The sequence below is a fragment of the Parus major genome, chromosome 5, assembly GCF_001522545.3.
Source record: "Parus major isolate Abel chromosome 5, Parus_major1.1, whole genome shotgun sequence".
Taxonomy (NCBI): domain Eukaryota; kingdom Metazoa; phylum Chordata; class Aves; order Passeriformes; family Paridae; genus Parus; species Parus major.
Genome location: NC_031774.1, coordinates 51,322,168 through 51,347,289, shown reverse-complemented (window position 1 = coordinate 51,347,289; position 25,122 = coordinate 51,322,168). Strand labels below are relative to the sequence as shown.

The 25,122-nt window shown below is 37.5% G+C and overlaps 1 protein-coding gene and 1 long non-coding RNA gene across 27 annotated transcripts in view; one reads left to right on the top strand and one right to left on the bottom strand.

Annotated features, from left to right (window-relative positions):
* Positions 1 to 745: 745 nt before the first annotated feature.
* The window catches only part of WDR20 (WD repeat domain 20), a 46,149-nt gene continuing 21,772 nt past the window's right edge, over positions 746 to 25,122 (bottom strand). For 2 of the 26 annotated variants that reach the window (XM_015630528.2, XM_033515299.1), the window contains exons 2-4: positions 18,507 to 18,689; positions 12,817 to 14,094; positions 7,822 to 8,197 (exon numbers count right to left, since the gene is read on the bottom strand). In XM_015630528.2, the coding sequence (XP_015486014.1) occupies positions 8,045 to 8,197; positions 12,817 to 14,094; positions 18,507 to 18,689 (1,614 nt within the window). In that variant the 3' untranslated portion in view covers positions 7,822 to 8,044. Of the gene's footprint in view, positions 3,499 to 7,810; positions 8,198 to 8,251; positions 10,550 to 11,019; positions 11,087 to 12,816; positions 14,095 to 14,458; positions 16,916 to 18,506; positions 18,690 to 25,122 lie in introns of those variants that run through there. The other 24 variants (XR_004497944.1, XR_004497940.1, XR_001522103.3 and 21 more) reach the window with 24 other exon arrangements.
* On the top strand, positions 5,912 to 9,468 carry LOC117244578. Its single transcript, XR_004497946.1, has 2 exons — positions 5,912 to 7,406; positions 7,708 to 9,468. It is a non-coding gene; the product is annotated as an uncharacterized LOC117244578 (long non-coding RNA).

Here is a 25,122-nt window from a genome sequence, read left to right as displayed (position 1 = left end):
CTTGTAATTAAAAAAATTCTACCCAGCTTTATTGCTGGAGAGCAGGAAGGACATTATCATGTGCCCAGATACAGTATGTGCACCCTCAGGCAAGTTCATGGTCCTGGGCAAGCAGCCTCTGTTCTACTCTGCCTGCAGGATTCTGCAAATCCCAATTGTGAACATTGCTACATAACATAAAGGGAAGCATATGATGGATGCTTCTTTTTTCCGTCATTCCAGGGCTGGACATAGAGGGTTAATCTTTGCAAGAACTACTGAAAACAAGTTCAGTGGTGTGTTGACTGATTAAAAATGACAAGTGTTTAGACAAGCAGCATTAACCTCTGCAAATCCATGGATGTGTCTATCCCAATCACATTTACCAGTTTAAGACCATTGAATTATAAATGAAATGCCTGATGTAAGACAAATGAGTCTCAGAAATGTTACTCCAATATGTTAACCCAGTTTCTGACTGACAAGTCAGAAAGTGCGTACAGCTGATTCTTTAGGATCTTCCACTTCCCAGCTCCAAATGCAGGGGACTACACAATAACAAAATCCTTACCCCATGAAGTTGCCTGTCTGTGAGATTGCTGCCATATGACGTATTTAATGTCAGGATGTGTTCAAAGATAAGCCATTAAGAACAAGAACAGAACAATTGTCTTTCACTTTTCTAATTGAAATTAAATTCTATTAAATATGAAGCAATATTCTAGGTGAGATATTTTTGAAAGGAATTTGTTCTACAAAGTATAGATAGTATTTCTGTACCAAACATTTAATTCAACAAAGAATTGGTTACATCAAAAGTGATTGGATTTGAACAGAAAGTAAACAAAAATGCATATTCAAGATAGTTTAATATGTATTTTCTGAATTAGAAATATCACTTTTTTAAATGAATGAGAATTTCTAGTGTAATGATCCATTACTCCCCTCTCCCATCACTGAATTACATTATTTATACATATAATACAGAGCCGATTGCAGTTGGAAACAACAATATTAAAATAAATGTTTAATAGATACAAAGGATCTTTTTTCCACAACATAGTTTTTCTGGTGTCTGGACACCAATTTTAAAGTAATTCTCTATAAGCATTAAACTATTTAAGTGCAAAACAATTTTGTTTTAAAAAAATCTATGATTGCAGCATCCATCTTCCTGAAAAACATTTTGAAGCCAGAAAGTAATGACTTTCATTTTCCATGAGTGCATTCCAGGCTGTCTTCTAGCCATCTCTGGTTAAAAAAATCAGTGCAAAATAAACAATGGTGAAGTACTAGTTTAACCATTGAACTTACTTGAATTTAAGAAACATATCTTATTTTACACTATATATATATATATATATCTTATATATTTATAGAGAGATTAAATTACACTGGACTTGAAAAGTATAAAGAAAACAAAAATGTTACTACTTTTTCCTGCAGCACTAAAGGAAGCTTTTTGCTTTTTCTCCAATGCAAACTCTTCCTTGGGTGAGCAGCCTAGCAGGATCAGCTGTAGTGAGAACTCCTTACATTTGTCCTTTCCAAGTCACTATGTGATTCACATAATTCCATCTTTACACTCTGCCACATTATAATTTGTGATGCTCTTTGCCTGAAGAACAGCTCCTGGTTCCACTGTCATTACTTCTTGTCCTGCGTTCAGAGATTTGCTAGCAGTAGTGTGATGGCTATACTACAGTTCCACTTGGAGAATTGGCCTGGTTTTGGGATGACAATAAACCCTGCAAACAAAGCAGTTTACATTAATCCAGCAAGAGAACCTGACATGAATTTTATAAAGTTCTTAAACTGAACCTACAATGAGTACAGTTGATTTTTACCAACACCTGCTTACTTCAGACACATCAGCACCTTCTTGCCTACAAAGGCTCTAAGTCACCACGGTCTCAGTCAAGCAGCACACAAAGAGCTCTCAGACGGGAAGAAACGTGTGCGTTTATGACACAGAATGGATCTGATCCCAGCATTTGGTTTAATCTACCTTGCACTCGGAGTCGTAGTGAACTGTGAAACTTTAAAAATCATACACCAAAAAAGTGATCAGCATTTTACTGGAGTGGTGTCAAACAAACCTATTCCAGTATCAATATGTTTGACACCTGACCTGATACAAGGAAACACTCCATCTCTTCTATGTGATTGAGTATTACAGGCTTTGAATAGAAAAATAGATCGTCTAACCAAATATTTGTTTTGGTAATTTTAAAACAGAATGAAACGGTGACAAGAGTTCAGTAAAGATTTCCTATTACAATTTAAGTTCACACTTGGGAAAACTTGGTACCAGCTCTTCTAATTACCCTGCCATTCAAATCAAAATACTTATTTCACACACAGCCCCATGACTGTGCAGTGCCCCTCACTACACAGAGGCTGCTTCTCTGGATTAAGGCAACCACACCTTATGGATTAAACCTATGCATACCAATGGGGAGACTTCATTTCAGATTTATGCACAGTAGCCCCTTTTTAATCATTCACATAAAAGTAACTTCATCAGGCTTATTTAGGAAAAGCTTATTGTCAAAATACAATTTAGCCTTCTTATAAGGTCATTAGTTCTACCGAGTGCCAGCATTCCAAGGAGCATGCTGGCAGCTGGAAGCACACTGGCAGCTGGAAGCACACCAGCAAGTATCCCCATGCAACTCCTCACCTCGTAGGTATGATAAATGCACTTTCAGCAAGTCCTCTAAGCAGCTCCCAGCTTATGGTCTTACCTCAAAATTAAGATCATGGGACTCAGATCCATCAAACTAGACAAGATCAGGCAGCAATTAGCATACAGACAGAAGACAGAATTATGTCACTTCTTCAGAATCTACAGGAGCTCTTTCACATTTGGATCCAAGAACTGAGAGGTCATGATGAGGGAAGTAAACCCTGACCTCAGAAGAGGTGGAAAGATGGGAAAGAGGGCCGGACTGACTGGATTAAAGTAATCAAACTTCTGTTAAAACCAAAGCCCTTCTTTTTAAAAAAATTATCATTTCAGACACGTCATGAACCTGGATAGTTTGGAGGATTAATGGCAGACTGTGTATTTGCATATGGTCCATATGACATTTAGATATAACAAAGCATGTGGCACTTTCCTTGGTGTCTTCCACAGACCTCACCTGAAAGAACCTGAACACCTTTATTTGTTTATGCAGGGAATATCTGATTCAAACACTGATGAGGTAGACTGAAGTGGGTTGTTCTTTACACTTGACATTCAGGATGTGCAAAGATCTTGCATATTTCATGAGAACAAGAAGTTTCCTAGTTACTACTTAAGGACTAAATGGTGAAAGAAGAACTTTAGAGCAAACAAGACACTGAAGCACTTCTGAAATTTTTACCAGGGAAGTTTTGTTGGAAAGTGATAAGGTTGAATCAGAATTCACTAGTTCATTACTGAAGAATTCTTCACAATTCTATTAAATCCAGCAGCAACTGGAAGGTCTTTCTTGTCAGAAGATTACATCCACTAAGCAACTTTGAAGTACCCTGGAAAAAGACATCCAAAGGTATTATTTTCAGTCTTAATTTAATCAGCAATCCAAACTGTTCATATGCAAATATGTGCTTTATAAGCACACAGGAAACTCTAGGGATGGCATAATGTCAAGTCTTTTTCAACAGGCTCATAACCACCCTATACAGGAGAAATTAGCCTTATTCTAGCATTGGATTTACATTGTAACACAACCAATTGTTGGGAAACAAAACAAAGAGTTACTTTCCTAGGATTCCTCTAGAAACCGGCAGCACATACTGAAATTCAGTGCAGAGCCTTATTCCCTGTGAATTACCAGCCACTCTAGAATGCAAGTTCCAAGACTAGGAACAAGGAGTCAGTCCTGGTAACATTTCAGAGGCAGTGAATGCTCCCTGATTTGAAGACCAGCAGCTCAGTGCAGATGGCTTTCAGTGAGTACTAGGAATTCCTTGTATTTCAGTCCTCGCTCTGAATTAATTCTGCAACTCTGAGCAGGCAAGCCAGAGGAACACTGAAGTGGAAATAACCTCAAGACCAGTATCCTTTCCTCATGCAGATGGAACAAATGTATGCAAGTACTGCCTTAAAACTCAGACTAGGCTATGATGCCGTTCAGAAATTCACTCCCAGGGGAGAGACCATAACGTTTGTGAGTTCTTCCAAGTACTTTATTTCAGAAGATATCTTAGATGTTCATACAAGAAAAGCAAGAGTATGAATTTGTTTTTTAGGCACGCAAGTTTCACCGAAGTGGAGAGTTCTCAGTGGGTCCTGATTAAAACAAAAATTTTACAGAATTTTGCCATTGTATCAGAGTGTTCCAAGCAAGGCTATTCAGAAGGTTGTGTTTGGTGTAACACAGGAGACATGGGAAAACAACCTAAGAAAATCACATGAGGGCTCAAAGTTACTGCTTTGATACACAAACTCAGACTAAGTCTCATCTGTGATACAAAGGGTATGGGATTGGAACATCATAGTTACATCCTCTGCAAGAATATGATGGGTAAGGCAATGAAAAAATATAAAAAGCTCCTGCCTGTAAATAAAGAAGAAAGCCATTAGAGTATAGTGCTTTCTATGACAGAACCACCCAGTCTGGTCAATCAGGTGGGAAAAGATGGAACAAAAGCTGCAGCAAATTATTAGAGCAACAGCCAAGTCAGCCCATTTAACAGCTGTGACAGGAAACATGGAAGAGCAGAGCCACAACAGCTGCAGCTCTGCCGCATGGTGTAGCAGCTTCAGGCTTAAGGACAAATAAATCCCACTGAGCAAGCAGCAGGAACAAATTAAGACATCGCTCAAAGTTTTGTAAATAAATGCAGTGTTTTATTAGCAGTAGTATTTTGTCAGCATATGAGTCTAGCAGGTATGGGAAATGAAAGAGTTATGCGAACCAAGACAATTTAGTAAAGCAATATTCGTCCCAACCTCAGAGAGGGAGCTGCTGTCCCATCTGCCATCTTAATGGGACATTCCACAGCTGAGCCATGCAGCTTTCAGAGGATGGGGTCATTTTTCTTAAGTCAATTAGTGCTGTGAGTATTGAACACAGGCTGCTTCAGCACTAGCTGCTAGGGCTATCCTGTTTTTCCCTGCTTTCTCTGACTTCCTGAAACACAAAGGACTTTGCATATCTGGTAAAAATATGCTGGCTTGGGTAGGAATGAAAAGCCATGACAAATACAACCAGGAAGGCCATTTGCACCCGAAGTTCACAGCACTCATCGCTGGGATCTGTTTGCTGCAGCAGCATGAACACAAATGCTCCTCCCCATTTAAGGGATTGTGAGGAGAGGGGTATATTTTTAAAAATTCCACATATAATCCAGGCAAAAGTCTGGGGCTCTTTTGCAAAGACATGAAACATAAGGTTTCAGAAGAGAAACTAAATCTATCAATGATCAGCATGTAATTGCTGTATTAAAAAATTAAAAAAAAAAAATCAGGAAGATACTGCAATACTAAATAAGCAAAAAGTCAACAGTAGATACTGAGTTAATATTTTCTTCATTTGATTTAGAAGAGATTTAATTAGAGCCAAAGGTACAATCATACATAATTTCACTAATCTGGATAATAAATGGCAAGTTTGGACACGCAAGCAGGATACAGAAAGTGCTTGTCTCCTTCAGGGAAACAGTTCCACTGGCACTCAGAACACACTGCATGTCAAGCTCTGCTCATCTTCCTACTTTCTGGTTTGAAATTGAAAGGTAGAAAAAATAAAGGGTCCAACGTAACAAGCAATTAGATGTAAAAAAAGAAGTCTCATAGTACACTTCACTAATACAATTAAACTAATTAATGTATGGCTGAATTAACAAATGCCCATACAAGAATGGTACTGGTTTGTTAAACCATTTGTACTATTGCCGGTACATAAAAAAATGGGAAATTATTATTTGAAAAATATTCCAGGACAGTTTATTCTTGATCAGAATGTGATATTCCTGGAGTAATTAGGGTTACTATGCAACTGGGGTTACAAAGTAATCTGGACTGACAGCTTTGCTTGAGAAAAGAGCCCCTGGTCCATTATGGTGTTTGAGCAATAATATGCCAAAACCAAAGTGAGATTTCTCACATTTGTTTAAAATTCTGTAGTTAAATCAGCTGAATTGATTTTAAGATTTGGATGAACAAAATCTTCAAGTTTCTCATCCAAATGAATAAGTGTTTAACAGCAAAGATTTTTAAACTGCATATGCTCAATAAATTAGATATTAATCTCTCATGGAGTAATAAAATTAATTAACTGAAACTACTAAGGAAAGCACATGCTGTTCATTCATATAACATGCTACAGAAATATTTTGTTTGTGATTTAGGGGGATACAGCAAAGCTGATACCTGTCTTTACACAGTTTGTGTGTTCACTAAATGGGCTTTTAAATTTGTATTCCATTTGCCTTTTTTTTTTTCTTCCCTGTTCTGATAACATTACACGGAAGTATAAATACATAAACCATTTGACACCAGATCTGTAGCACCAAGACTGTAGCACCTTTAGGGTTTCACTTGCAACTTCTCCTCTGTGTATATAAAGGAGTTTTCTCTTAACATTGGTCACTGTCAACCAAATTCAAGGCTGGCAGAAAACCATCAGTAGCTAAAAATCTGTCCAGTGGCACCAGGTGAATGGAAGATATGCAGGTCCAAGAGGGGGAAAAAAATTAAGATGCAACTACCTGGGTGCTTGAAAATGCACAAAACGCTTTTTCCAGCAGAAACCTGACCTGGCTTGAAAAATAGGACCTTAAGCTTCAATCAAGTAGTAAGGGCTTACATGCTTTAAAACTGTTGTTTCTCTACTTTCCTCAAACTACAAAATTCAGTAAGATGTAAAATTTTCAGTTTAGAAAATAATGAAATTGAGATAAACCAGGGAAAACCTCAGGGAAAAGCATATGACTTAAGGCAACCCCATGTGAGTTAGCTGTGAAGTGACTGTGGTCTTAACAGAAGAAAGGAGCTACATGAATTTGTTAAGATTGAGCAGCACCTACCTAAAATCCAGCTTAAAATCCCAGAAAATAATATGATCTTACAAGTTATTTCCTTGACAAGTTTGTGCAACATTATTAAAGGCAAGTAAAATGACACCTTCACGTTTCAAGACATATTTTGCTAAATACCTTCTCTGACCACAAAACCGGTGGAAGTTTCAGGCTCACATTGACTAACTATTGAGATTCAATAACCAGTTCTTGCATCATTTGATATAACTGGATATTCCAGAAGCGTTCAAGCAGATTACATTTTTGTTCCTTCACTAGCCTCTGTTCTTAAATATGCATCTATATTCTATGTATAGGTCATCACAATGGTTAATCAATACCTTTGAAGTACCACAAAGTTCTCAAGTTTATGTAAGATGACTGCTTCAGCTTCAGTCTACAGAGTATTTTAAGTAAGTATTTAAGACACAAACAAGAGTCCTCCCTGTCAGACTGGACCCAAAGTAACTCACTTTTACACTGAAATTCCACAAAAATGCGTCTGAAACACTTTAGTAAATAGCATTTGTTTGGCTCTTTCTTTGTTAAGAAAGAATCACTGCTGCAAAGGTGAGACAATCCCTAACCCCTCAAATGGAAGGGCAACATCTGAAATCTTCACCTAAATTTGCTCCCAGAAATTTTACAGCCAAAGTTTTAGACTAGTTTATTTTAGTTCAGATGAGTTTCATTCTAGACTATTTTTTTTTCCAGACAGAAAATGCTTGAATCATTTGTATGCACCATATCCTCAGGGTTGTAAATTCAGCAACCATTAGGTAAACACCAAGATCTAAAGCTGGAATAAAGAACATACCCTGCACCAGAGTCCACAGAGGAAAGAGCTCCTGTAGAGTCCTAGAAGGAATGACGACACTCTGCCCCAGCTCCTGGACAGGTGTGCAGAGAGAATCTAGATACAGCCATGTCTGTGTTCTGCTGAATCTGAGTTTAAACAAGGTTTGAAAAGTGGTTTGGTAAGTATTCTGTTTAATGTTACTCTAGCTCTAAAAAAAATAACTACCATAAGTCATGACCTTATCATCAAGATTTAAACATCAAAACATCTGCACAGTCTTGAGATGAACTGAAACATTTTCTCAGAGCAGGTTACAGATGCGATCAACTTCTTAAAGCATGGTGAGTTAAGTTTCATTGTGGCCATTTGTTCAGCACAGTGTGAGAGCGTAAGACCACCTAAGCACTGCAAGATAAATTAAAACTCAAATGTGGAAAGGACTATTGAAAGTTATCTACATTTACAGTTCAATCACACATTTTTATTTAACATCAGTATACAGAGGACAACCCCAGCAAGTTATTTTGTAATGTCAAGTATTTAGTAAAGTTCTTCAGCTGTAACAGTGACAATAGAACAGCTAAAAATAAGCAGTATGAAACAAACATGATCTTCTTAAAATTATAAATATACCAACAATACTTCTTAAAGCTTAATTATTGCAACAGTTAAATTAACAATAGTTCATGTTAGAAAGGCTCTATGAAATTTATTCAAGTTGTCAAGAAATTAGATGGAAGTGTAAAAAGGAAATACATATGAATTTTACTTTTGATTTTCACTAAAGGTAGTCAATACAATTTTGTACAGTATCACCTAACATGTCAATCTTTAACAAACTCCAGTATACAGAATCATAAAATGCAGAAAAAATAGTTTAATCTTTACATGTAAATTGACAGTAAATTAACTGACACAAATTTTATTATTGTAACATAAGCAGGCCAGCATTTTAAATATTAATTTAGTAGTTTTATGTTGTTAAAGGGGCAGACAAATACAGTCATTCCAAGTACATACTCAGATTTTAAGAGGTGATAATTCAGAACATGGGTTTTCTAGAAAGTGTTTAGTAAAAGTCATGTTATTTCCTAATCCAGACATATCCTCATCATAAAGCCTTTACAGGGTTATGATCTCTCCTGGCTTTACTGGAGCCACTTGTCACACCTCCTCACACACGCGCACACACACATACCTTGCTATAAATATCACACCAGTGTACTCTAGGTTTAATTTACCCTGATAATGTGGGTATGCCATGTGCAACTTTGCTACTGTGCACATTACAGAAAGCTTCAAATTTTAGCATGGTAACCTGAAGTCATATAGCTGTGTTTCAGTTTAACTATAATCATCCCTGAAGTTTATACAGATACCGTATCACGTCGAAAGAAATCTATTTGATAGTACTTAAATACCAGCAATTGAACTTCAATTGTAATGATGAAATGCTCCTTTCCACTGAGGAAGAATTAGTATGTATAGCTGCTCGTCTCACTCAAATATAGTACATGAATGTGTAAGTACTTTCACTAAAACAGAAGTCATACTAAAACATGATACTGTACTACAATTGTAGTTAACTAGAAAATTCAAGGATGTTATAATTTAAGTCTAACTTTTCCTGTACAATAAATCAAATAAATAAATTTCATGTGCATTTGTTTTACAAAGTGGTAGGATGCTTCTCTTGCTAGGTTATACACTGCCATTTCACCTGGGGGTACTTCTGGCCAATCTTACCTTGAGCTTTCTGACACAGGGAGCTCACCAGCGACTTTCATTCACATAAAATGGAGTCGCTGTACAGACAGTGGTCAGTTCTAAAGTCCAACACAGAAATCACACAAGTAGTTACTCTGACCACTGAGTTCAGAGAAAACTTACTTTGCATATCCAAGTACCACTTTGGGGTTTTGTTGGGGTTTTTTAATTGCTTCTGCAGATCTTGTAATTCAGTTTGACATAGCTATAAAGATAGCAAATGAAGTTTACTTTTGTTCCTTCCAAATTCTGTTTCTAAATTTCCAGATTAATCCAACAGTTCTGTAATCCCATTTAGATTTCCCATCAGGGCCTGGGAAAGACAGGGGTCAGAGATGACAGCTAATTGTCACCATGTTGAGAAGAAAAGCTCATACTCCTGTTAAGGCAACCTATTTTTCTGACCGCCCTGAACCTTCTCTCACAGAAACCAGCTCACAAAAAGAAAAAAAATTTAAAAAATTGAAACTAATGAACCCTGAGCCTCATCCAACTTGTTTCTAATTGAATTTTGCCATTCACTTCGCTTCACTGGCTGGGAGTTGGCAGAGCAGTTCTGGAAGTGCAGTGCAAGAACGGTACATCCTGTGAGGAAGCTCAAGGTATGATTTTGTACACACTGAAACAGTAATTTGGAAAGTTTATAAACAAACTGTCAGGACACTGTCAGCACTGTACAGACTATCAGCTATCACAGGGATCATGGCTGAAGAGACACTTCTGGATTTATTTTCCACTCAGGGCAGCACAAGCCCAACCAGAAAAATAAACAGAACTTGTCTTACACTGTCCAATTATCCAGCGCATGTTTTGATGGCTGTTGGAAATGAGAGGGAAACGTAGCACTGGCTCAATGGAAATTACATTAGACACTGCAAGCCTCCTTTGCTTTTCCATCCAATTCTTTCTTTAGGCTGGCAGTGGCGTCAATTTAATGAAGGCCTTTTGAGGCAATGATGGAAGCAGCAGCAAGATTCAGAAGCTTTCACTCTATAGAGTTGGCAGACAAAAAAGTGACGGAGCTTTAAGATCACTTGGGGAGCCATATGTCAAAGGAAGACTAGAAATAGCAACTTTTAACCCCAGAACAATGGGACATCCTAGGATAAAACAGCTGGTAAAACAGAAATGATGGTATATAACCCAGTAAGAAAGACATCACCATGAGTGTTTTATACTTTGACAATTCTCATTAAATAAAATTAAGTGCTTTCCTATAAACAAAAAGGATGCCCATAATGTCCTTCTGGCACAAGTATTTTCCTAACAAAGCCCTGTAAACATGCCACCAAAATTTAGTTTTTACCAGCAGAGTGAGCTCACTAGAAATGCAAGTGAAATCAGAAAAACAAATTAATTTGAAAATTTCTAAGTAAATACATCCTAAAGAAAATGGCATTTACATCAGTGTGCAATATATTAATTTTGAAAGTGATAACTTCAGCATGAAAATTACTTACCTGTAGTTAAAGTTTTCCATATTGGCCAATACATAAATCCTGATTTTTGGTACTGCATACTTTATCTCTGAAATATTTGAAATGTCATATTCCAAATCAAAGTCAATACACAAAAATATTTAAGTTATACTCAGTCTAACAAAACCCACCTCAGCCACTGAAAATAAATGTGACAGAGTAGTGTTTAATAGTATGCAAAGGAGTTTTAGTACAAAAAGAAAATGTAGCTCACAATAGCAATCTGAGGCACTGCTGTAATTAGTAAGATGTGAAGTGCACTGAGTCACAAAAGTATAACTACTTTAATACTTTCATTTTGAGCAAACATTTTAAATAATTTAGTGTTTTAAGGGAGTGCTTTTTTTTTTTTAAATTAATGCTGGATTTGTAGTTCTCAGGCAAAAAATACTTTTAGGTAACACCTTCCTCCCTTCTCCGATAAAGGAGCTTTCAATTTTAAGTTTTTAGATTCAACCTTAAATATGCATAAAGAAGCAGAACAGACACAGATTCTTATGCATACCTATGTTGTGACAAATTTGGTAAGATCTCAAAAAAGCCTACATTATACAAAATTTTAAGAAAAATTATTGAGTTTTACTTGCAAGTTTATAGTAATGAAGATGTGGTATCTAAATATATACAGTACCTCTACTTCAAAAGTCAGATTTATGAACCAAATGGTTAAAATCTAACAAACAACAGATTTTCATTTAAGCTGCTCAACATGGCATTATTTGGGTATTACCAGATACTTTCTTTTACTTCAGGTGATAATCTATATCCCCTTTCAGAAATTTTCACAAAAATAATGGTTCTTCTTCTCAAATCAGCTCTGGAAATGTTTTCATAGCTGTGTTCCTTTGAACTGTTACTGGCTGGCAGAGCTATTGTAGCACAAAGTACTTTTTAATGTAAGAATCACCACATTCAGCTTCAGTCAAAATGTAGCTATCTATACACTGGACAGAAGAAAAATAAAATATAGGTGTTCAAGTGCATCAACAACAGGAGTGAAAACTAATAACAGACTAATGTAGGTTCAGTTGATGGAACAGGTGCCATCAAAAACACAAGCTTGTAGTGGTTTAACTGCCTAACAAACCTGACAGGAACAGAATACTGAAACAACTGAGAGAAAGCTTGCAGGATTATCCGTAACTTAAATACATAAATCAAAACCTGGCTAAAATTAGAGTTCCTTGATAATACTGATTCACAATTCAAGAGCATAAACTACAGTCAGTACAGGGCTCACAAATCTGTGCATAAAATGGCTGATGTTTTTAATAAGAAGTGGTTTCACATTAATGGCAGGCCACCACAGAGAAGTATGGAGGAATAAAACACTTTGGTTTTCATTTTTTCAGAGGCTCACGTTTCTCATTAGACTTAGAAGCAGCAGCTTTTCATAAGCTACTCTCATTGGGAGTGCTTATTTTGTAGAAAGCATTAGAAGGATTATGATTATTTTAGTGTTTGACAGGTTTTACTTCAATTTTTACATAAATAGCTTTCACCATATTGTGGTTATGCTTAAGTATAAGAACACTGATCAATAGTTTAGATGCACAGTATTTATTTCTTCTGCTGGAAGGCAACTATATTTAATAATTGTATCCAAGACACTTCAAATCATTCAGAAATATGGCATGCAGTATCCAAAAGTATGGCTCTGAGGATATTTTTTTTACATTAAGCATAAAGAAATTTTATATTCAACATTCATTATATTTCAAGAAAACTATCTATTCAGAGTTCTAGTTCTTTGATGCAGCATTAAGGATTAAAACTTACCACTTTACCAGGCCTTGCCCATGTGCAAATAAATCCCTCCTGACAAGCAGTGACTATACAGTCTTCAAGAAAAATTAACACAGTCAGTCTTTCATGTGCTATCTTTTTACAGATAAGAGGCTCTAACAAGGGAACATCTTCCATTCGGGGACAGAGAGGTGTTCCCAAAGTTTTAGCTGGGTCCGTTTTGGTTTTAGTAACTAGGTTCAGTTTGTCACTGCTCTTGCTAGATATATGTCCCATGCTATGGTTTCTCTTGTGATCTTTTTCATGGTGTCTTTCCTTCCGATCGTGTAGCGATAAGGTTGCAAATTTACTAACGCCAGAAGCAATGGCACCATCCATGACACTGCTTTTACTGCCAGCGTTTGAGACTGCAGAGTGTGGAAGGCTGTTTGACCGTGGAAGAGGAGGGGGTACAGAGTTTCCAGGTGTTGTGATACTGTTTCCATTACTTCCTGGGTTAGTTCCACCACTTCCTGCAGGTGGACTTGTGGCATTCATGACATTTGTATGTGTCCTTGCTCTTGAGAGAGGTTGGTGGGGGAAGAGGATATCTTCTGTAAGATCCCACAAACAGAGCTGTGTGTCCTGGCCTACTGAACCAAATCTGTATGTAACACTTACTGGACGACTGTCTGTAGAGTTCCTTTTGGATAGTCTAGATTGCGTGCTATTTGCTCGATCTCTGCCAAAATGAAGGTCTTGGAAATCCTCATCACTTCCGCTAAATTCCATCGGATCACTCTCTTCTACACTAGTGGTATATGGATCAAACGCAACGACACTGACCCACGATTTATGTCCGTGGCCTCTCGCTATAACTCGACAGTCCACGAAAGACCAAACTGTCACCAAGTCATCCTCTCCGCCTGTCACTATGTATTTCCCATCGGGGCTCCAACACACACATAGCAATCCTCCAAAGTAGCTTTTCATTGTACCATGCAATTCCACTGAATCAAAGTTAAACACGCGAAGAAAACCATCCTGGCTCACACACGCCAAGAACTTCCCATCAGGGGAAAAGGCAAATTCATTCAGGGCCCCCTCACCTACTGTCCATTTAAGCAGAGGGTTTCTTGTGGATTTACTCTTGCAAGTGTGCACTGCAAAACTCTCTCCTTGTTTAAGTAGCTGGTAGTGCGGGGCTGTGGTACCACAAGTGTGCTCCACGTTATACAAGTACATATTGCCACTGGAATGAGCTACTAGGAAAAGGCTTTCCGAACCTGGTACCCATTTTACACAGGTTACTCGGGACTTGTCTATTAGTCTCTGTGAAAAACAAAGAAAATACACATCAGAAACTCTGAAAATTAAAGTTTTCATTATTACCTGTAAATCTGAGCTTTCTGGGGATTAGGAGCAATACTTAAAAATAAAGTAAACTTAACTTTCTAAACAAGAACTATGTTACTGTATTTGCAAATATTTATCAGGCAGTAAAGAGGGAATTGTTTTCGGACAGTGCTTTCAAAGGTTATTATTATGGTCCAGTCACATTCCACAAAGACCATCCTTCAGTTGAGCCAATCTGTTACGACTCTAAAGACAGTGCTCTTTGGTTTACTTTTCCCTGTGTAGGTTGCAGAGCATGAGACAGAAACAAGAAAACCTTGAATAAGCTAAAGGGAAAAAAGGCAGTTACTCATCTGTATTATACAGCAAACAGGTTACAAATCAACAACAGTAAATTTAGGGCTCTGATTTTCTCTGAAATCACAAATAAAATCCAACCTCAGAAAAAACTCTACTAGCTTTTACTAATTCAGGGAGCAAAGGCTGCATACACAGTGACCCTGTAATCATGTGGCTGGAAAGTCAGTAGGTGAATGCAAGGGGCTGGGTGAATTCACAGGACACCACAAACTTTTCACCTTGGAATCCCCAACCTCCCATTATTTTTCTTTCAATAGCCAAGGACCTGTCAATACTCTGTTACCACTTGATTAAGCACTTTCCTTTAAAACAAAACATTTTAACAGAATTCATCACTGCAAAAGAATGCACACACATTAAACAAACATTCCTGGTCATAATGTCTTCAACGATCTAAGAACTGAGAGCTAAAGTTTGACTCCTTTGAATACTGTAGTTATGGTGGACTTCCACAACTTACCATGTTCTCCATGGCACCACTCAACTGCAACTTGCAGACAAGTAATTCTTTACAAGCACATTCAAGATTTGTATTTGGCATATTGATTGTAAGCAGAAAGAAGAGCTGAGATACACAAAAGGTAAGAGTGCAAATATAAAGAGCCTAAGGAATACCAGAGAAAGTTACAAACGCCCTAAAACAAAGAAGAAAAAAGAACTCACCCAAAGCTATGCTATTTACACACAAAAACCTCAAATTAATGGCTGATGCATTAACTGTTATCTGCTGTGGAACTGTCACTGGAAAGCAGGAACTGGCCATTTTAGATTACACTTCTGCTACTCCCAACCTTGATGTAAAACCAGGAAGCCTCTCTACTGCAATTTCTCATTGGTTAAAACAGCTATGGTGTATTTGAGAGATGTAACTAAATAGGGCAACGTTCCTTCAAATTGAATAGTTTTAAAATAATACAGTCTATGGTTCTATAGTGATATTTTAAGTAGTTTGTCATGTATTCACTAATATATATCGCACATGTCTCAATAATGATGGTATCAGAAACATCAGAGAGAAAATGACCTGGCACACACCAGGAGAACATGGGCAGGGAACACCAGCCCAGATGGTTGCCCATAGGCACCAGTCTTCTCATTGCCAATACTGCAGAGAAACCCTGCAAACCTGATCTTTACTTCAAGGAGGCTGTGAAAAATGGAAGATTAAAATTTGCAACGAGAACAGATCAGCTAATGGGAGACAAGATGCAGAGACACTTTAACCTGACATGTACAAGTGACTACAATTGCCTCCCCTTCTCAAGATAAAAACTCTGAAGTTATGATTTTTGGGAGTTTTAGAAGCTTCCAACTGGGTTCACAAAGTTCTGCAGCACAACAAACCCAGACCTGCCGTCAGTAGAAGCAGCAGATGCATTACAAGAATGGCAGTGTCAGCAAATCAGTGAGGGATGTGAGATAAAGAGCTTATGTTCAGTTTGACAGAAAAATAGTAAGTGAAGAAGCTTCACTCAGCAGTCAGAAACATGAGCCAAGATTATCTTGGTCATGTTTTGAAGAACTTGAAGGGATAGAATTACAGGCACAGGCCACAAAGGACTGAAAAACCTGAGGCAACCAACTACAACCTGGAAATAACTGAATCTGTTTGGTATTTTCTTACTCCCCAGACCAGTCAAATATATCAGTGGTTTAATTTTGACACAGCTGGAAGGAGTACCACTGTGGATACACACACAGATTTAGGTAGGCAGCCACAAGCTGCACAGGATCTATCACTCACTTCAGCCTTTCAAGTCCCTATCATCTTCTACATCAATAGAATTTTTTAGACAATTAGTAACAAGTTAAAACTATGCTAGGGCTATTGCATTTTATGTTCAACATAACCTATCATAACAGGTTGATTTATTTAATGTATCATATATATTCTGATTGCTATTCTGTTTACCACAGCTGATAGTCAAAGCAGAACTTTGGGCTACCTGAAGCACCAAATTGCTCACAGGATGGGTGGTGAATTCTATTAACTTTAGCATGAGTGCTGGATCTGTAGAACAATGTTAACATTCATTTAGACCATCCTGTACCTACAGTTATTCTGACTGTCTAAATTCAAAATATATTCAAAATCCAAAAGGCACCTTCATCTTGAAGCAAATGAGCTGGTTCAAACATCAGTGCTCACCAATGTTTCTCTGAAAGGGGTTTTGAATACAAGCCAGAACTTACAAACACATCTAGGGCAAATTTCAATACTGTAATTGACAGAATAAATAAATATATATAAGTTTTAGAGTAGGTTGTAACTGCAGATAAGGTCAGCAAATTTGTCATTTAACTGTAGCCTACTGTGTGTGTAGTTTTGGTAGCACTGAGCAAATCCTTACATTAGCTTGGCAGAAGAGAAATCACCTCATTTAAATTTCCACTCAACTGTCAAAGGGCGTATTTCCATCATAGTGAAGTAATCTGCCTATAGTAAAGACAAAAAGCAATACTGGCTGATGGAAATCATTCCAGTGCTTCCAACATTTGGGGAATACCACAGGAACTATTCAGCCAGTAGTCACCAGACATTAAACACCATCAAGGCCTGGAAACGTGCACTGTGCTTTGATATAAGTATCCCACCAGAAGGATATGGTTCTTTAAAGGAACCATAGCTCAGATACAGGTGTGGGAACTACTCTGTGGTATGAAACCAGCTGTTTAGAGTATGTCTGCTACCCTTCTTAATAGCTAGAATATTATCATACAAGAATAAATAAGACACTTTTTGGGGGAGCTGGATGGGGGTGGTAGGACAATGCTAAAATTAACATTTCAACTACTTACACAGAGGTTTCTAACAACAGACAAAAGATTCATTAAAAGATTCTCCAGCACTATTTCCCACTCAAGCAGAGAGAGCATTTGGGACAAGGCCAGGTAGGAAGAAAAACGCCCCTCTTCTGATCTACATGTAGCTACTTTTAGAAAGCTGAGGAGGAATTAGATCTAATTATAAAACATCCCAGGTGAGAACAATACTTCAATCTTCTTTGCACAAGAAAGGAGCAAGGCAACACATCTCTCTGAGGTGGGAAAGGTATACTTTGAAAACTGAGCAAGGCTTAACTTCATCTGTAAAGTTCTAATCCAGTTTTGAAATCTCAAAAAAGAAAAGAAAAACAAACAACAAACAAGAGACCTGCAAACCTCTCTACAGAGCTGGATTAAAACAAAAAAAAGGAGCAAAATAATAATTCTTCCCTTCCCCCCCCCCCCCCCCCAAAAAAAACCCACACCTCCACCAGATCACCCAAATTCCCATAGCTTATCTTCTGCAGAAAATGCTATCGCAAGTTACTGGACTTCTTTCCTTATTAGCATCCAGACACACTCCTCTATGAATGTCAATGCTACCAGGTACTCAGAGCCAGTCATCCTGTAACTTGGCATTAGGGCTCCCCATAGTACTCTTTTCTATCTTTCCATCTGCTTTTTCTGCTACTATGCAATATGGAGAGTTTCCTTCCAAACATCACATGGCCAAGACCTCACAAACCCTCAGCATTCCTGTGAACTCAGCTTTATATCCTACCCTTATCCAAGCAAGCCTTTAGGAATATTTGATATAGGCAGTTTCTGCTGTAATGTCCCAGCCATAAAAATTTGTATTTTTAACTTATCATAAGTTTACAAGACTATGAGTTGAATAGTGGCTTAACATTTTCTTCTTCATTGGCAACCTGAAGCCCCAGAAACAACTGAATTCAGAGCACATGCAGCAACATTTAGATTTGTAGACCTTATTTCCATCTGTAAACTGTTCTCAACTCTAGTTACCCAAACTAGAAAATCCTAATTTTTAATCTTAAACCCCACAAGATGCCTTTATCTTTTCACAATGAATAACATTTTAATATAAGTACTCCAAGCCAACAGAACAGCTGAAAAACAAAGGCAGTGACTGAACAATAAGCTACACAGGCAAATAGAGCCAGATCTACTGAACTTTAAAAATCTAGGAACTTCATTATCACAGATACATTGCATGCAACAATATTAAGATTTCTACTTACTTCCTCATTAAATAATTTGCTAGTTTCTTTTTTAATAGGGTCTATAAGTTGGACCTGGCCTGCAGAGAAGCCCACTAGAAGAGACACACTTTCTGCTGTGGCTGTTAAGTGATTGAAGTCATGGCATGTAGGCTGTGTTCCTTTGTATATCCTTTTGTCTATCGGTTTACTCAAGTCCGCAGCCTGCAAAGAGAGCAAACAGAATTCAGACAGTTTATCACAATATGTGCACATAACCACATCTATTTGAAAGCAATGTTTATACCACACAACAATTTATGCAGTCACAAAACCCTACTTTAAAAAGCATTTATGAGACATCCAAGATCTTATCAAAGTATTTCTCTCTATTACACAAGTACACAAACTACACCTGCCCTTGCACCTATAGCACATGACAAATCAATGACAACCACTCAGTAGCACAAAGGCTCCTGTGAGTCCTCAAGATACCAGAAGGCTTCTCCTGTCACAAGAGCCATCACAGAGACAAGGTATCTTCTAATTTTCTAGTAGCACTTTCTCAGTACTGAGTGCAACCAATTTTGCATTAAAAATACCATATTCTCAATCACACAATTCTTGAACTGTAAGTCTATCCTTTAAAAACAGGTAAACAAATGGTATTATTCTCCATAATCACAAAAAATTATCAACCAGCTCTAAAGAAAGCATTTTCTAGGAACAATGACTGAAGATACTGATACTTTGATTATAAAATACATTTTACACCACTGAGCTACAAAGTAATTTGCTTCTGAAAACAAACTTCAAATATAGCTCAGACAAAGTAAGTGCTAACAAAACTGAGGAATTTCAATATAAACAAATTAAGATATAGCACTAAGTGTCAGAATAATCAAAAGGAACAGAAAAGCAATTTTAAAGGCTCCCTCGCTTGTGTCACCCGTGTTTATCCCCATATCATTTCTGAACAGACAACTAAAGCTTTCATCATCCAGAGATTAAACCCCACACATTTAATATGCAAGATCATACATCAGGTTCAACCTTGTTTTTTAACCTCCCTATTTACTAGGTTCAGAGTCTGTAATTAGAAATCTGCAGATACTCAACAATATTACAGGCCTCAGATGTAGCTGTGATTTGGGGCTCAGATTCTAATTCTGATATATACTTTTTCAGTATATTTAGTCAGAGGAAATCAGGCCAGCAATTAAAATAAACAAGCTTCACATAAAATAGAATTGCTCCAGAGCATTAAACCTTGGAGGACGAGGTCTGAAGAGCAGCAGATCTTTGGTATTCATAGAGCTACACCAAGAGAAACTAGACCTGTCAGTAGGGAAAAATTCTAACCAGCTACACAGGTGAGCCATTTCCAAGGCAAATTTAACTACAGGATATACATGACAAGCATTTATACACAACAATATTAAAGTTGCACTTATGTTTTGCAGCATATATTATAAACCAGTTTAATCAGGTATACGGTCTCCTGGTTAAAAACTCCAAAATGAGATGATGTATTACAATTTCTAAAGTCAACAGACAAAAAAGTTAGTCCCCAGAGTCCTGAGATCCATTATAAGCTAAAAGAGAATATTACCAATGCCTCTTCAAGGAGAAATTAAATAGAATACTAGCTCTACTGGGAGATGGCAGGATAATGTGCATGCCTGCCACAGAGCATTCACAGGCTGATTGTAAATTTGTGATCTGAATCTGAAAGATCAAATCCTAAAGGCCTTAAAGTTACGTCTTAGACTGTGCAACATTCCCTTATCCTGCATCACTACAAACAAGTGATGACAAGAGAGAACTCCCAGAATTGGGGTAGCATTTCTATCTGGAAGAGCAAACTACACAAACACATAGCCATACCTCAAATAAATGCAGAATTAAAGCAAGCCTATCAGACTTGAAGTTCTTTCCTCTGGACAGAAGTTGCAGGAGGACTCAATGCCTAAGAACAAAGATCCTTTCTAAAGTAAATACAACTTGGCCTGAATCATGCTGAATGACCAGAGCACCACAGACTCTCCCAGCCAGCAGAGGATACAGGCATTACCACCTTCTTTTGAATCCTCACTGTCCCTTTAAGCAGCAAAGAACCAATAGCTGGTTATGTTCAAACTATACCTTGCTCTTTTGTCTGGGCGAGGTTTTACATCACTAGCTTTTGTTTTTGTTGTCCAACAACTTTGGTGTGACTGAAGTTCCCCATCTCTTGAAATTGTGTGGTAACAGACCTAGCAACACATGAAATTCTGATAAATTAAATCTAAGCACATACTTCACTGTGCTTATTCTAGCTGTTCTCTGGGAACCAGATGGCACTGAGAATCTGTCTGAACTTAAATGAAGTATAAATAAACTAATTCAACCCAGAATTAACCAGGCTTCTGCTGACAGGGATGCCCTGCCTTTTATTTACATGCAGCTACTGCTTTCAGTTACAGCATAGTTGTCTCATGGAGGTAAGTCAAATTTACAAGCACTAAAGTACTGCTTCGGTCTAGATCTCTCTTACCTGAAAGAGAGTAGAATCAATGGGCACAGGAACTAGGAAACATTTTCCTTATTTCTGCATAGAGGTTACTATTGGATTGTGCTAAGAACAAGGAAAGTGCTTACTCATAAAATTCAATCACGTCTGGGACTCAGTGTTTCATTAGCTCACCACTAAACCCATTTTGCTATTTTGTGAAAGATGTGATTGTCAGAGAAAAGCTTTTACATGAGATCTGTGTCCATAAAAAACTGTCAAATCCTCGGATCTGACATGCTACTGAACAAGGTGATATGAACTGCCCCCCACTTAGAAGTGGTGATGTACTTTAAAAAAACCCAGAAAACTCTTGGGATTAAGTATGGCCAGGCATGGAAGTTAAAAGCACAGGAACAGACACCCTCAACCACAGCAGCTGGCAGCAAGCTATTTGCACACTTCCTGTCCCAATGCCTTTAAAATTTTCTTCTGAAAACACTCAGCACTATTCCAGCCTGTCCACTCTGAGAAACTTCCTCAATTGTGGATGATTCATGATGAGAGCAACACTTTCAGTAATCAAGAATGAAAGCAAAGTGGGGCAGCTGATGCAAGGCAAGGAATATCAAGACCATCCTTACCTGTGCAAGCCTTCACCTTGCTGATCAAGACTGGGACTGGCACCTTGGCCAACTGATACCTGTGCTAAAAGTCTGTTCCTTCCAATATACAGAGGTACTGTACCCCTGGGCAAAGAGACATGGAGTAACAGCTTTTAGACAACAACAGAAACCTCACACACCTGTATAAAGCCAGCAACACAGCTGAACAAAATTGCTGTACCTTGAGCATCAGCAGCTTCCAAGTCCTGTCCCTGAACTGATTAAAACTCTACCTTAACAGAACCTCACACTTGCTCACAGAAGAAAAATTGAACATTTAGGTTTGTGTGATGAACTCATATTCTAGAAATAAAACATGAACCATGTAACTGTTTGGGGGACTTCCTACTCTCATTTAGTTAACTCTCAAAGCACACTATTTAAGCAAAATTATTCACACTCCGCTGGAGGGAAGGAGGGAGGGGAAAAAAATAATATAACAGTCTAACAGTAGCCCATTCACCCTGGATTCATGACTTCCAGTAGAAGGGCAGTCAAATGGAACATATTAATCACAGCTTTAACTACATTAACATTAAGAAAAAAATGACAGAAAAAAGCCAACAAAAAACACTTGCCTTAGTCTGAAGCAAATATTTAAGTATAGAGAGTCTGATGTCTGAAATGTCTGATTAGAATGAGCATCAATAACCTTGGTTCCATAGCTGTACGTAATTCTAAGGTCAAACCCAAAGATTAATATCTATCCAAGATTTATTTTATTGATCCAAGACTTAGAGCTTTCATAACAAGATTGCCTAAACAGTAAATCATATTATTTTAAGTCAGCATTTAATCACACTCCTTGACAGACGCTACTTCTTTTCTTTTCCTAACAGCTAATTGCAGCTTTCTGAAATTTTACTTGAATGAAATGTGTCATACATGTTACAATTCTTTCCAAGCTGAAAACATTGCCATGATATTAAATTAATTGCTTTGTTAATTTATTCCAGGTAATTTCAACTATATTCATCAAAAGGTTTCCATTAGATACTTAACAGTATTTAATATTACATTTATCAGGAGACTGGCTTTCAATGGGTCATAGCTGCTAGTGAGATTGAGACAAAATAGTGAAGTATTTAATAAAAATTTTACTACCAAAAATCCTCTTAAGGAAATCTCTCTTGTCCAGAGAATTAACTGATTTTGAACATCAGATCACAGATTGGGTATATATGTACAGCTCTAGTGCACAATAAAAGAGAAGACACACAGAACCAAGACTGTACTTTTGAAAACAATTTCCTCTGTATTTCTGGAGCTTGGAATTCCTAACTGATTACTTGTAACTTGCTATCTCTTCCACACCTTGCTGTCCAGGGATTTAATAGTCCCTGGTCTAGAAACAGAACAATTTGAGAAAGCTGTGCTTATCACAGTGCTGTACAAGTAACAGAAGAAATCAACTCTTAGAATTATTGCTAAGTGACTTTCTTTGAACTTCACAGCTGCTCTTTAAAACTTAGCTGCAAAAAGAGGCAAGGCAACCTTGCTGAAGTCCTGTGCTTTACAGCATCTCCTGTGAATAGGACAGAACCCTCCTTGACTTGCTCACTGCATTAGTAAGGACAGGAAAAACTAAACCTGTTTATTCTTCCTCCTTGTCTGTGCTGGTCTCCTTCTCCTTCCTGCAGAGCTAGCTGAAGTGAGAAACATGGGAAAGCTGAGTTATCCCAGGCACTTTTGTAGAATTTTCTGGCCAACTCCATTCCTTGTTTATGTACACAAATTTCTGACAGAAATACCAGTGTCAATACTTCACACTGGAAATCTCTCTATTACCACAGGAGTAAATTTCTGGGTTTTTTTGTCTTATAGCCCAAATACAGGTCACTTAACATCATCAACAGAATAATTTTTAGTTACATCACTGTTGTTTTCAAACTGATCTGATCTCACAGCTGACCCTGCTTGGGGCAGGTTAGACTGGAGACTCTCAGAGGCTCCTTCCAACCTGAATAGCCCTGGAATCTTAAGCTTAGGATCAACCAAAGCAGCAGCAACAGGGCCACTCCCAGCTTACTTAACAGGTCTGGTTTGCATCCTAAAGGAACTTCAGGAAGCAAGAAATCTCCAGGAATAAGTTGGTTGTCTTTCCCTCTAAAGACCACTGATGTAGGGCAAAAGTTCTGCTTAGTTTATATAAAATACACAACAGAAAATCCAGGCAGCACTTCCTGCAAGTACAAAGCCCTAACAAAACACTCTTCAGTGCAGCTGACAGTGCCATAGCCTGTCAGAAGCAAACTGGCTGCTACAAATGTAACTGCACATAAGCTGACAGACTGCTGATTTGGCTTTCTTGGTAGAAAGTTTAAAGTCTGGCAAGAACTCACATCATCCCTTCAGGTTCACAAACCTTTCAGGTAGTGTACAGGTCAACACATGTTCACTTCAGAGGTCCCCTCAAAAACTTAAAATAGTTTAAAAGCTTCTCAGCTTTCATTTAAAAACCAAAAAGAAAGAAAAAAAAAGGTAAAAATACTCATTAGGATTCAATAAAAAGCCAGAAGACAATCATCACTTGTAAAGCTTCCCTATTTATAGCTGCAATAGGTTTCTTAAAGGTAAGGATAGTTTCTTAAATAAATTAGAGCTGCTTTTTCCATACCTGAGTGATGTGCTTCGTTTCAAGGGTTGCATAGTAAGTGTTGTGTGTGTACACCGAGAAGTTTTAAATGTCTCCTGAGCCTTGCAAAGCCATTAATGCTAAGGAAATTTTAGATCTTTATATTGCATTCAATGTACCTGCTTTATATTAAAGTCACATTTCTAAACTTCAATAAAAATATTATTTTTAGTTTTGTATTTAAAATTTGGCTGAACTTTCAACTCCATGAATTGAAGCATCAATAGCTTGCCACTTACAATACTGTTTCTCATAAATGGGTTCCTGTATCTTTGCAGAAGGTTTTTTGTAAGTTACAAAGCACTTGATTAAATGCTGAACAGGAACACTTAAGACATGTGACAGTTTCTAGGATACTCTGTAAGAACAGCTCTGCTAGTGAAACAGGGACACCAAGTAATTTTATTTAACCTAATTTTTTTCAGTGTTCCACACAATTCATCCATAACAAAGTCTTAAAGATCAATTTTGTACAAAGCCGCTTGCAAATTTGCAAAGCTATTTGATATTCTTTTCCCTTCTAGATTTAATTCCCACTTGGGGCCATACAAGACATACATGGCTTTTGAAAGGAGAAAAACATTATTTAATAAGATTTAATCATTTATTCATACAGCAGACAACTATGACCACCTACATTCAGAGAAAAGCTCTAGACCAGATAACTGGAAATAAATCCATGTTTAGGCAGAGATCAGTGCAGTTTTCTGAAGGATTCAATAAAATAATCATATTCTTTTCCAGAAGAATTACTCTAAGCACTCAAATAGAGCAAAGAGCACACACTGGTTTGAAATAAATGCATGTCATATTAACTGAACTGATGGTTATATAATTGGCAAGATCAAGAAAGTAGATGTGAACACC